At 37.8% G+C, this 14132-nt stretch overlaps 1 protein-coding gene across 6 annotated transcripts in view; it reads right to left on the bottom strand.

Moving 5' to 3' along the window:
• The window catches only part of LOC104066628 (potassium voltage-gated channel subfamily KQT member 1), a 488485-nt gene that overhangs the window by 412916 nt on the left and 61437 nt on the right, over nt 1–14132 (bottom strand). For all 6 annotated transcript variants that reach the window (XM_054079175.1, XM_054079191.1, XM_054079196.1 and 3 more), the window contains exons 8-11: nt 13758–13868; nt 12633–12728; nt 11885–12013; nt 9747–9909 (exon numbers count right to left, since the gene is read on the bottom strand). In XM_054079175.1, the coding sequence (XP_053935150.1) occupies nt 9747–9909; nt 11885–12013; nt 12633–12728; nt 13758–13868 (499 nt within the window). The remainder of the gene's footprint in view (nt 1–9746; nt 9910–11884; nt 12014–12632; nt 12729–13757; nt 13869–14132) is intronic.

Raw genomic sequence — 14132 nt, forward strand, 5'->3', positions numbered from 1 at the left:
TACATATACTAGCACTTATTCCTCTTTTTAAGTAGAATTAGTTAAAAAGCCATCTTTTTTTCTTTTAAATGGTGCCCTGATCTCCCACAATAATATTTTGTCATTCCCATCAGAAAGAAGAACTTCTTGTGGCTAAGAGGTATCTTTACATTCTGTATTAGATCACATCTTATTTTCCTCACAGAGCATTCACTACATTTACTGAAAAAATCAGCTTCTCTTCTTGCAAAAGCTGGCATTCCCAATTACCACTTCTCCTTGTTTATGCCAACAATAAACAAACAAGTAGGTTTATGTTTAATACTGCATTGACTAATACCATTCTTCACTTCTGTAATGCTGTGTCAGTCTAAAAACACTTCATAAACAATTAAGACTCACAATATCTCTGTGACAGAGAAAAGACATTCATTTAACAGACGACACAACTGAAGCACAGTGAGTTAATTGTCTACCCAAGGCCACATAGCAAATCAGTAACAGAGCTAGGAACAGAATCCAGGAACACTGACTCATGCAACCCTCCCTCCTCAACAGGAGACAAGCCTTTTATATATGGCCTCAACACCAAAACAGGATTTCCATTGCAGTATAACAGTGTACTGCTCTGTGCTGGAGTTTTGTCATTTTCTACCATTCTTGTTTTAACAGTCCCTAGCTGCCTCTGCCACTTCTTTTGTGGAAAAGAGTTTGAGGCAAAAGCCTATGATCCTTTTTTCCAAAATGATACACAAACATGCAAACACAAAAAAAAAAAAGGGGGGGGGGGAGAAATGCAAATATTTGCCTTTATTCCCAATATAAGATGGAGTACCTACTTCTCACCTTCAGTTAGAAGGCTCTGAGATGGCTTAAAAAGGCCCTTATTTCCATACAGTTAGTAGTGAACAACAATGGAAATCCTCACAGTACTAATATTTCTCTGTCATCACTAGCCTAAATCCTGGTTGGCTGTTTTCCCCTCCCTTCCCTTTCCTCATTCACTGGATCACATGGAGATGTATCGTGCACTTTGAAATTAAATTATTGTTGCTTGGAGTTTGGTCTTTGGCATGTTAAGCCACATATTCTGTGTTCTGGGCTGCATCGGAGTAAGACTGCTATCACCCCACCAAAATATTTTTAAGAAGAGATGATATTATCAGGCAGCACTGGTGAAAAAAAAAAAAAAATCCCAAATAGTATAGCACATACTCATTTGTGTTTTCAGAAGCAAGTTTCATAGACTGTTTCCCCAGGCTGCTCCCATTTATGTATTAGTTTCCCTCTCTCTGCTACAGAATCTGCATTATATTTTTTTAGTATTAAAGTTGCTGACTAATTAGAACAGAATTAGAAAACCACGTCAAGCCTTCTGTAAAAAAAGGGAAGCCTTAAATCCCAAACTGCCTTTTTTTTTTTCTCCCTATCTGAAAGGCTGCCCTGACTTCCCAAAAATAATTTGATCATATGACCTCCAGAAGGGCAGCTGCTGCAGTGCTGTGTTGTGCTTGAAAAGGCTCTGTCTATAAGAGCTCATTTGACTGCAATGCATCCCCCAGTGCTATGCAGTGAGGGACTTATCTTTTCCCTACTGTAGCATCATGTACCATAAACAACTGGTTAATATACCAGACATCATGTCACGCAGCTGCCTTTGTACTCAATATCCAGTGTGGAGACAGATTACTGCAGTGAATTAGTGAGATACAAGATCAGCAGGGGAACATCAGACAGGAGCCAAATTCATGAGCATTGCTACCTCTGTGGGAGGCTCACAGGCTGCCTCCCAAGTGCTCTCAGTCACTTCTAAGTTGATCCCAAACGCATACTAAATAAAAATTCCACTCTAGTCCATGATCTGACCCACTGATAGGCTTATTTGATAGCACCAACTTCAGAAATCTCTCTAAATATATTTCTCAGTTAAGCAGGGAACAGCTGGTAACTATTTTAACTATCATATTCCAAAAAGTTTTCATCCCTAATACAGTAGCCTACACTAATTTTCTAATCCACATCCTGTGTTTAAACACGTGTAAAGACAAGACAGCAATGAGTGACTAAAATCAGTAAACTCTTCTGCCTCTATCTATAATGCACATTGCCACATCAGAGAAAAATACCACACCTGATCTGAAGTGATTGCTCTTGACCGATTCATGTTAACTTCTAATAATTTCCTCCCTACTCTGTTTTATTTGCAAGTAGTTTGACCACTCCAACATTCTTCTAGGAAATGGACTTTCCTAAAACTGGTAATTCCTCCTTCCCTTCCTTTCAAAGCATTATGTACCATTTTATAGACCCATGCACCTCACTATTCTATCAGTCCTCTCAGTGGCTCTCAGGTCGTTTCTGATCACTCCCTTATGCCTCAGCTATTTACTTTGCAAGCCAAACTTCAGTGTTTCATTCCCAGCCCTTTCTCTCCTGACTTTATTTGCTGCTCACTGAATCATAGGCCAAATAACAGCACGTAACACAAATTATGGTGCGAATGTTAGCAAATACAATGCTAATTTCCAATTAAAGGAAAAGAGCATTAACTATTACCTGACACCTTTACTTTCTTTATACTTCATTTTTAACAGCTGGGCCAACCTTCCATTTCGCACAGATTTTCATCTCAAATTCAGGCCGTTTAAAAAAGCTCACAATTTACCCAGATTGTTGCTATCTTTCCTATATTTTGGAAAAGTTCCAGTCTGGGATATTCATGTGAATTCACTAGGGAGCTCCTATGTCTTTATGAAACCTCCTGTTGTCCCACATCAGCACTGCTAGTAACCGAGTCTAAGGTTTGTACTGAGTTTGCAATGCTTAAAGAATGAGGTTTATCAGGCTTGCTCTGTTCAAACTCTTCTTGATCTGACATTAACTGATTTAGCTGCTCCAGCAATTTCTTTGATTGACAAGGTGACTATATCTAACTTGGTTTACTTTGTTTATCTTTGGGTTGTACAACTATGGTCTCATATCTACAGTAGTAACAGCAGTTATTCTAGTAGAATGAGATATTTACAACCAAATAATGACATCATTTATTGAAATAGAGGCTGGGTAGACTATCAGAAAAGTTGATAAGTAGAAATGCAGGATGCAGTGCATAGGAGTACAGGCATGAGATAAGAGATGGTGCACAGGCTTGGCACTATAGACCCCACAGCAATGAAAAAATCTGGTTTAAAGGGTAACACAGAAATATTATCTTGTATACATAAAGGGGAACATATATGGTAAATTCAGATGAAAACTGGAGCTGCACACCAATGAAGAAATATGTAAAAGTGTGTTAGGGAACATTTATAAGTGACTCTACAGGGCTCCCAGGGAGAGGCAGAAGAAACCATCACCTCAGACATCATATTTCTCCTTCTGAAGGACACCATATTTCAACAACTTACTGTAACACTTTCCCTTCTCCCCCTACAGCAAATAAAACCTTAAGACCCAGAGGAGCAGTGGAAGGATGAACATAAATGCTAGGGAAATAGGTAGAAGTAAAGAAACTTGTGCTTCAGTTTTAATTATATTTTTACTATATTGAAACTTTTAAAATGTGTAAAAAAAACCACTACATTTCAATTTTTTTGCAACAGTTACATATGTACTAACTGTGATTAGATTTCAACATTTCAGTTATCCTAGCACTAAATTCTAGTTGAATTCTGCTTGCTTAGAAGACTGAGCATAACATTTCTTAGTCTTGCTTCCTACCATGCCTTATTTATTAACACTTGAGTTTCCATTCTTGGTCTAATAACCATTGCACTTCTCTCTTCTTCCCACAGCTGGCTAAGTCCATCATTTTACAGTTACTCTTTAACACGCCTTTCATATTTTCAATCAAGTCTCTAGCAGTACAACTCAAAGGTAGAACAGTCTCTACCACTTCCACGCATCACCTTCTGTACCCAAAGCATCTGAAGACCTATCTGAATAATAGTTTTTTTTACAAGGCATTCCTCCAGACACAGTCCTTTACTGTGAGAAGATTCTAATGATTGCTCAAACATGACAAAAGCAAAAATTATGACCTGTCTTTATCATTGACAGTTGGATCCTCCCTCAGCACCTCTATGACAAGGGCCTTGAATTTTAGTTCCTTACTTTTCTTGGCCACAGACTTACACAGCAAGACTATCACTATGCAGATTCTGGACCTGAGAGCAAAAGTTACTAGGACCACAGTAGTCTTGTGTAATAGCTTACCAAAAACCACTCCAATTTGTTAGGTCAATTTAATATGACTTTAAAAATGTGTGTCTGTTTTATTATTAGGCAACAAGTTGGTTCATAAATGTAATTTCTTTGGCTCTCTAATTTTCTACTTTTTGTAAGGTATTAAGAGTTATCCGAAATATTAATTTTTGGCGACAAAAACATCCTGTTCTGGGGTATGCCCACCTTTGAAACTCATAATTATTTTTCCCCCACTGCAGTGCTGATGGGATTATTTCTTCTCAGTTCTGACAGTCAACTTGCCCAAAACCACCACCACCCCTAGTCCATTCATTACTTTTTAAACTCAAGCACAAATTTGTTATTCACCTTGTGCTTTTCCTATACCAACTTCATCGTCTCCTTACCATGCAGGAAAATTTTCTTTTCCTACTGAACAGTTAAATTCAAGTATTACATCACAACTGAAGTTGGAATATTGTCAAATAAATTAAGTTACATCTAAATGTATTGTCTTTGAGGAAGCCAAAATGTTTACTGGATTAAAAGTGTCTAAAATTGGTTTTACTGATATTAGTAAACACAAAAATTTTGAAAGCACTGCAAATACCTTCTCTCACTTTGCAATTCCATGATCTCTGGGGCTATCTGGTACAGAGTCCCTGCTCTAGTCCAGTGTGAATATTCATCTAAACTCTCGTCTGAAATCAGGCAGACAGGGAGTTGAATAAATGCAGAACAAAAATAAGTTTAAGTTCAAAAGCTGCCAGATTTAATCAGAAGTAAGAGTAAGTGTGGCAGAGGCAGCTGTTCTCTTCCTCTCATCATCCATCTCCCCTTACACCACATCCCTACCCTCAGTTCTACCATCACATTACACTTTGGTCATGCAAGATAAACCACAGAATTCACTGAATGTTTTTGCTCAGTACAGACAGGGCCGGAACAGTAAGGCCTGAAAACTTTCTGGTAAAGGGATACAAGTATGTTTCCACAATTACTCACAGGCAAGTACCATTAGTACCTAATGTCCTGAACTAACTGACAAAATTAGAAGTTTAACAGCCCTGTGCTGAATATAGGTTCCTATTGCAAAACCACCAGCATCTGCTAAACTTACCTCAAGAGTGTGAGATTTTTCAGGAGTGTGGTACCTGGATACCTTCCCTGCTAATATGGAACATATCTTTATATTTATGCTTTTCTGACTTACTGACAGTTATTCAGACCATCAAAAGCTTTGGTGTTTGCTTTATTCTGTTAATGTTAGCCACATGCTTTTTCTCACCTTTCACTCAGCTTGTCAGCACTGGAATCTATGAATCCACTCAATTTAAAGTGTTTTCTTCTATATATGTACTGCAGATTGTAATCCATCTACACCACTGAGGGAAAGCAGCCCTTTTTCCCCCAATGGGAATGCAACCACTTTCCAGGAAAAACTAACCAATTACTCAATAGGTGAATTTCTGCAGTGTCAGCATCCAAACTAGCATTAGAGACAAAATAAATCAACTTTAATATGAATTATGTATTTTATATAATAGGGTTTACAAAGGTATTCTAGGGGTCAATGAAAAATACTTCTCTCTACCCTCCAGAAAAGAAGTGCAGTTTTGCTTTAAATGTTAGGGGAGGCAGGAAGAACTATTTCAGCATGCAAGAAACTCCAAAAATCAAATAGAAAAGCATAGTGATGAATAGGGAATTTTGGTTTTACCCCAGCAGAGATTTATCACTGCGAGCCTTGTGAGTTTGACAAATTTTACAGTAACGAGCTGTGTATACAGCCTACAATAACAGACGAAGAACAATATATTCCATCTGCTGCAGATGTCCCAGGAGACTGACCTTCAAGGTCCAAAAACGTTCACATTTTATAATTTTTTCCTCTCCAATAAAAAGCATTATGAAACAGCTATTCAGTTCATTGAGAAGCATAAATTGCCATAAATAGCTGTTATTTGGCAATGAAATTTGAGTGCACGTAGAAGATTTCAGTTACATTCAAGTTTTTCTTATATTTATACCAGTCTTTATGACCTGCCACTCAATCTTGCTGTCCTAATGAACTACAATCTTGATAGTTAAGTGCCTTCTTTAAATCTTACACGAACATTAAACATACCAGAAAGTTTATACATGTCTTGTCAGCCTGATAACAGAATTGGCTGTAGGGGAATATATACACTATTTGTTGACAGAAGTACAAGGATCAATTTCAATACTACAGGCATAACTCTTTTCTATAATCCCCGGTGAGGATGAAGTCACCAAGGTTTTTAAATCATTACATGAAACAATTAAACCATACACCCTAGTATGAAAGAGTTCCTCAGTAGAGGCAACAGATATCCATGAAAAGAATACAATGCACCAGAGTACCTTCAGCATTACAGTTATTTTCCAGAATTGTTTTTCTTCTGTTCACATTTGCTTTAGCCATTCCTTTTTAATTTCTTTCTAAATAGCCTTGTCATTTTGAGATGTCTGTCTTCAAACAAGGAAACTATTACTGTGGAAGACTTCTGGCCTTTCCATTCCTGCAAGGACAGTCAAGTTCCTAGGGTTACAGAGCACTCTACATTAGTCACACAAGCTAATGCAGGATGACGAACTCAAACTGTTTTCCTGTTACATTATCAAGTGTTTGTTTCAAGATTCCATCATTTATGACACGCAAAGACTCAGTTTCTAAATTGCTCACTCTCCAATATTTCTTATTTCACCAACAGGTATGTCATAAACCTTACTAGCGATCATATCTATTGGCTTTATAAGGCTTTTGTCTTCTCAAACCTTCTCTATATAGCAGAAGAAAGAATTTTTGCCTAGCTCATACCTAGATACGTCTCCTAAGCAAGTTTTGAATAAACCTAGAGGATGCTGGGTGAACATGGATACGTGAGCGTGATATCCTAAGAAAAACCTTATTTTCATAAGAAAATGTGTGCTTACAGAATGCAGTTCCTGAATTAAAGAAAAGCTCTCCCTTATCAAGGAAAATTTTAACTTAATTTCAGTCTATTTCTGCTCAGGACAAGGAATTGTCCAAGTGGGACTGTTATTCTGTCACCTGTACTTGGCAGGCGTTTGTTTCAGGACTCCCTACCATCTCTCTCACATCTGACTGCAGCAGCAGACTAGAAGAGCTGTTTTAAAGCAACAGCTCTGCTCCTTCCAGGTTAGGCCTATAAACGTGATCTAATTTAACCTTGAAGCTTGCCATCATCTGCAAAATATCCAGTCCCAACTTAACCAATGAATAAAATATTCCACTATAGCAACACTGAAATAGAAGCTGGCATGGCCCTTTTCAATTGCCTTTAATTATTTTCTCTGAACATTCTACTTTCAGCTTTTTAAGAGAGGAAAGAAATACCCCCATTTACAGGCTTGAAGCCTAGTACTTCCACTTCCCAAGTATAGAAGCCTATTAATTCTGGTAAGAAGAACCTCACTGAGAGAAATCAAGTATAAACATTTGAAAGGTGTCAAGAATGTTCAGTCAATTGAGCAATTGAGTTGGCCAACTACATTCCTGGAAGCTTTGCAACAGAAGGAATAAATCAGAAAATCAAATGAAGTGTGACTTGCCCCTGACACTAGCCAAGTCAAAATGTGAAAGAAAATGAAAAATAGATAAAAGTGAATCGGTAAGGAAATAATACACATGGATGTCTTTCAGAACAGTAAATTAGAATGGCTATAATAAAAGTGCAATAAGAAAAACATTTTCTGAAACAGTTGTAAAAATTCATTCATTTTCCTCTGTTACCAGGCTTATCAGGCAGAAGGTGATATAGGCCGTCTTTTTGATCTCCTTCCTCTGATGCACAGAGCTTTGTTCAGACTATGAATGTTTAAGAAACATAGCCTTTGTGAATAAATGTGTATTGGCAGTCGTGAATACAGACAACATTGTCCTCAGCATCTTAACAATCTTCAGTACCATTAGAACAATACTTTGCTGCTTCTGTCTATCAACAGCTGATACCACAATACCAACACACACACAAAATCCGTTATTACACAGTCAGCAAGGGAAGTTTCACAGCTCAAATAAACATGATGAGAATGAACATAGTATCCTGCTAAGAGACATCTAGTTAAAGCAGGAACTTTAAATTATACACTTTGTTCTCTTTCCCAGAACCATGTGAAAGCACTGGAAATATCAAACAAAACCATTGCCAAAAAGCATTCTGACCTCAAAGTGAAGAGAGGCAAGACTGATATGAAATTGTAAAACATAAGGAAGAACATGAGGGATAATGAGAACCTCTGAGTGGAAATAAAAATCCCTCCCACAATGGCAGTTCATGGCTATCAGTTATGCAAAACAGGGGCTTGAAGGGCTTTCTGAATCCCTGTGACAATCAGACACTCCTACCCCTTACAGATCCTTCTACTTGCCACAGATCTCAGCTCCCTGCTATTCCACATCTGACCGACTGCTCTGGCACGGATGACATAGGTTGCATTGATGATACAACCTAGCAACTTTAAAGCCAGAGCAAGTCAGTGAAAGTCCTACTTTTGATTGCGTTCAATACAGAAGACAGTACATATTCCCTCTGGGGGCAAAAATATTTTAAGTACTTTTTATTAAAGAAATCATGCTGTCAAAACTGCAGCCGTACTTTTGCTGGGCTGAAGCTGTGTCAGCTTCAATGTCACATAAGAATAGCAATTTTACACATAGTTGATGTTCAAATTTATCAAAGACAGGTGAAAACCTAACATAGTATCGCATAACATCCCTTTGACTACAACCAACATCTTTGGACACCTCCGTTGGCAAGGCTTTGCATGCCCCTAGGTATGGAACATGGCTTCCTCACAGTTTGAGGAGTTATCTGCCCATGAGCTGAAGATTTAGCAGATATAGAATTAGCAGATTTTTTTCCAACCCCATCAGTCATAAGTCATCTCCACAAAGGTGGAAAAATAAGTTTAAAAAAAATCTCACTTAATGGTAAGCAATACCACTTCACACCCACATTTCCACTACAAATTTAATTTAAAAAAAAATAATAATTTTACAAACAAAGCAGTATCTTAGCTCAGCAGTGAAATTCAGCCAGTTTCCAGGCTGAAATACATCAGCCAGTAAAAAAGCCTGCAATATTTTAAACACAGCAGGAAAAAAAAAACCCTCAAAACCTCTTTGTTGACATAGGCATTATTTAGCTGTTCCTATCACTATTTCTTTGCACAATGCTTAAGAGAGTGCTGAAAAAAATAAAATATTTCTCCTGTTTTGTTTTTCTTCCTTCAGGGTCTACGTGAGGTAAAGTTTAAAGGTAAAGTATACCTGAGGAAGGTTTCCACCCATCTCTGAAGATAATTAAAAAATAGAATTAACAATATATCCAAAATCTTAATTGGGTTAACTTTGGTAATCAATCCAATCCCTTTGGTACTCACACCACATGAATCCAAAGACTTCCTTCCACTTGTGCCCCTCCTTTTTATTGCGCAATAGAATTTCTCCATAGAAATTTTACCTTCGTCAGTACAATTCACTAACATTGTCTCTTAAAAAATGCTATAACTGAATTTAAGTGAAAGTAAATTACCTCCTGGTTCACCAATGTAGAAAGAGACATTTTTTTTGTCGCCTTGTTCATCAATGTGATCATAAGTTATCTGTGGAACAGACAAGGTATTCTCTCCTGGGTTTATTACAGGTGCAGAACCATTTCCACAGCCTAGTCTCCCTTTTCTTTTGTATCTTCTAGCCTGTGGTAGTAGAAAACCAGAAAAGTACACATGAACTTCTCTATACAGCAAACTATTTCTTTTGGTTTCTTTAAAGAATGCAAATGCAATAGAGTGAGTGTGTTACATTTGTTGTTACCATTTAATGTGTAGCTTAAATCTGGTAAGCAAAAAAGTCTTGAGTAAAATTTTCAAACCGAGTCCAGAACTCAAACCACCCAAAATACTAGTCACTTGAGTATACAACAGCTTGGCTGTAACATGCAGCCTTTTTAAATAAAAAAAAAAAAAAAAAAAAAAAAAATTAATCTTTTACCAAAAATAATTAAGTTTCTCTAGTCCTACCTGGCTCTACTAGTCACACTCTGCAAAACAGAGGGTAGACGCATGCTTTAACTTGCCTGGTGATCCAGTGACCTTCTGACAAGTAACCAAAATCTAGGGCTATTCTACTAAGTTGTGCAGAGTTCTCTGGCCTCTAATGTGACCACAATGCAATTAGAGATAAGCATCATCAGAGAGACCAATCATTCACACATATCAACACAAACAGCTGCAGGCTCAATACATTCATAGATGGCATAATTCTACTTGGTCTAAGTCAACCAACTATTTTATTAGAATCTGCATTCAGTCTTATAGAATTCATTCTTCTGTTCAGCTCTGCAGCAATTAAACAAAAGCGTGCTCAAAATTAATCAAACGAGACCAAAAAAAAATGATAGCAATTGGCATTTACTGTGGATAGTGAATGCACTACCATGCATTAAAATGGTTACAGACTTTCATACCAGGCAAATAATCTAGGAATTCTCTAGAGAACAAAATGCTACTACATACACAAAATGATCAATATACATCCAAGTCTTTAAAATAAGAGGCTAGGTAGAGAAATAAAGAACTTGTCTCCTTTGACAAGAGAAAATGATCCATTGGTAAAGGATGAAAGAACCACTACTATGGCTTGGAATTAGTATCAGCAGTTCACAGGGAAGTTTCAGTTTAAGAATATATTAGGGAAAAAACACACACTAATATTTCCAGTTTTCCCTACCATGGGCTGATTGCTGTTCAGCAACGCATACTACCCAGCCTTACTTCTTTTTAACCCCTTTCCTCCTTGTTCTTCTGCTTCTAGTTACAAAGAGGGTAGATTCATGGTAAAGTTACACTCAGCCCAGCACTAGGTGGGTTGCACTGGTAGCACGCTAAAACGTACACATACACACAGATGATTGCGATAACGCTTTCTACATGTGCTGTGGGAATACTGTATTGAAATTAACTGGTGGGCAACAGGTATCAGTGGAATTTGCCTAAAACCAGGTCACTAGCCATTTTAGAAACCCTGAGTGAGACCAGCTGCTGACCTAGGCCTTTCCAGCAGAGATGCTGAAAGATAGGCAAGCTTGCCAATGGGACTGCATAACTACGTTTAGGCAATCCCACCTGTTTGGACAAACATTTTCATTGTATTGGAGCCATAGCTCAGGAATTTGCCCACCCCACACCCCCCCCCCCTTTTTTTTTTTTTTTTTTACACACAGTCCCAAATAACAGTACTGTGGAGAGAAATTCTTCAGCAAGACAAGCATAGCTACTTTCAGTCATGTGTTGAATATGAACAGAAATTTTTAAAATAGCTTTCTCCCTCTCTCCTGTATGAGCTACTATGCAAAACGAATGCAAAATGGGAAAGCATCATCACTGACTTACACTGCCTTCTGCAAAGTAAAGGAGACTTCAAAGGGGATAAAATAATGGAGAATGAACACGTGATAGACCACAAGGGCAAATTTAAATTCTCCTGTCCCTCAGGAATATTTTAAAGAAAATTAAACTAATAGTGCTGTGGCATGAGTAAAACAATCAAGTGTCCCATGAAAAATGACTTTCAGCTTTCCAGATTCTATGGATACATCATAAGGATTTTGGAACTTTACCCCAAGCAGATTAAAAGCAAGAACAGAATAGACCTCTGCCAACTCCTTCTCACCTGTTTTCTCAAACTAGGGCTAGATGGCGCTGGTGGCTTTTTTGGGTTATGCACTGGTGATGTAACATAGATCTTCCATGTTGCAGTAGAACTGCAAGATTTCTCTGCTGCATAGCACCGCCACAGAGTCTATAATAAAAATCCCGAAACAATAATTCAGTGAATAAGTAGTCACAGTTGTTCTGCAGGACCAATACATCAGATTTTGCTGCAAACCAAACCGACTGAAAAATCTCCAATCAATGCAAACATGCTGCAAAGGGTTGTGACTGCAATCACTGTGCTATATCACACAACACCGTGCCTAGTAAAACACACTTTTCCCTGTATATAACTGTGGCGAGGGTAATTTGCACCAGGAAACAGACTCAGCACAGTGATCGTAAGCACGCTTTATGTAGGGTTCTCCCTAGGAGCTGGGGTCTAACATTGCCCACAGTAACCAAAATAAAACAAGCCAAATAAAAGTGAATCCCCACAAACATCATAAAATGCTGTTGCTTCCCTTCTTCTGCAAGGTATCACACTTCATTATTTGTGCACCATGCTAACACATTCTTTATACAGATTTCTTTATACAGAATGCCATGCTGGGACATTTTTCTGAACTGAGGTACACATATATACATGTATACACAAGTTATAGATTTATAGTAAAGCCTCATAATGGTGATTCTCAGTACTTGTAACTACTAGGCTATGCTCCCTGACCAATGTTCTCCAATTATTTTACTGTCTAGGGCCTTACCTGAATTAGAGATGCTGCAGCTGGGATTTGTCTATTGAAATGCTTCTGACGTTGTTTCTGCTGTACTTTCAGGGCAAAACCAGACCCCAGAATACCCTAAATAAAAGCAAAGTTACCCATCAAATTTTAATAACGAAATACTCAGCATATAAACAAACATTTCATAAACGACTATCCTCATTTTGTAAAAGAGTATCCTAGAAAAAGATAACTTCTGAATTTTCAAATGTCCAAAGCGACAGAAATAAATTTATTCCAACAAATAAATCTGAGACTGAGCATGTTGACATTGGCATCATATAACTTCAATAAAGAACATGTGTTTATTACTGTGAACTAGAGGTAACATTAGTAAGAGTCATTCACAGAGGTGGTCACATTCCAAAAGCAACCCTGCACAATGGTGGGAGAAGCAAATGCCAATATCACATGACTTATCTACAGCTATTCTTTGCATTTGTTTTTAATTCCTTGCCAAAAAAAAAAATCCACACAATTAAACCAGCAACCAGTTTGATTTTCTAGGCAAACTGAGCAAAGAAGCCAAAGGTATACTTTATAATTTCAGTATTTTCATTAAAACCAATACTTACTGAAGTTTGCCTTTTCTTGTTGTTTTGATGCTGTTGTCTTTATTTCACACTCTTTATTTAAGGATCCAAAAAAACCAAAAATGCTTTATAGTACTGCATAGGAAAGCACGTATAGCTTCCCAGACCTCTGCTTTGCAGTAGTACTTGGTAACATTCCTCTCCTTGCAGGGCCCCAAATTGTTCTTATGTTATCACAAAATAGCAGAAATGAAGGAAGTTTCACCTCTAGCAAGCTGATAAAAAAAAAAAAAAAAACCTCTCTCTTTTCCTCACAGAAAAGCTTCAGTTCTTTGAATAGTGAAAATTATTTTTACCTCTATTCTAAGCCCTATATATCTAAAATTACTGAAGATACAGCAGTTTCACTCCTGTCCATGCACAGACACACAAATTTACACTCAAGGACGTGTGCATGTGTGTTCTGAAGCAACATCCAACCCCACTACTTCCTATTAAAGCCATCAATTTGAAGATACCTAATTGCAAACCCAAATCAGACAGACACTTAAAAAAGTGAACCAGTCCTACTTACCGCTGGCAGAGCAAAGAAAGATATAGCGAATACTGAAAAACAGGAAGCTACTGTCTTCCCAATCCACGTCTGGGGAACTTTATCTCCATAACCAATTGTTGTGACAGTTACCTAGGCCAGAAACAAACATCTGATTTATTGCGATGCAGTACCCCAAAAGAGTGAAAAACAAGAAAGAAACAAAAACAGTATATAGAGTTGTACTAGAGACCAGCTCTCCTCTACCACAGTCCTGAGCTTAAATTGAGGACCCTGGTTGTGGGTAGAAGACACAGGTGATGCTGATTAAGGTCATTAGTCCAATTAGCACCCTCGGGGCCCTGATAACCGCCTCCCCTCCCAGCAAGACATGTCCTTACACAGTTCTAGGTTCAA

The sequence above is a fragment of the Cuculus canorus genome, chromosome 1 (assembly GCF_017976375.1).
Source record: "Cuculus canorus isolate bCucCan1 chromosome 1, bCucCan1.pri, whole genome shotgun sequence".
NCBI lineage: Eukaryota > Metazoa > Chordata > Aves > Cuculiformes > Cuculidae > Cuculus > Cuculus canorus.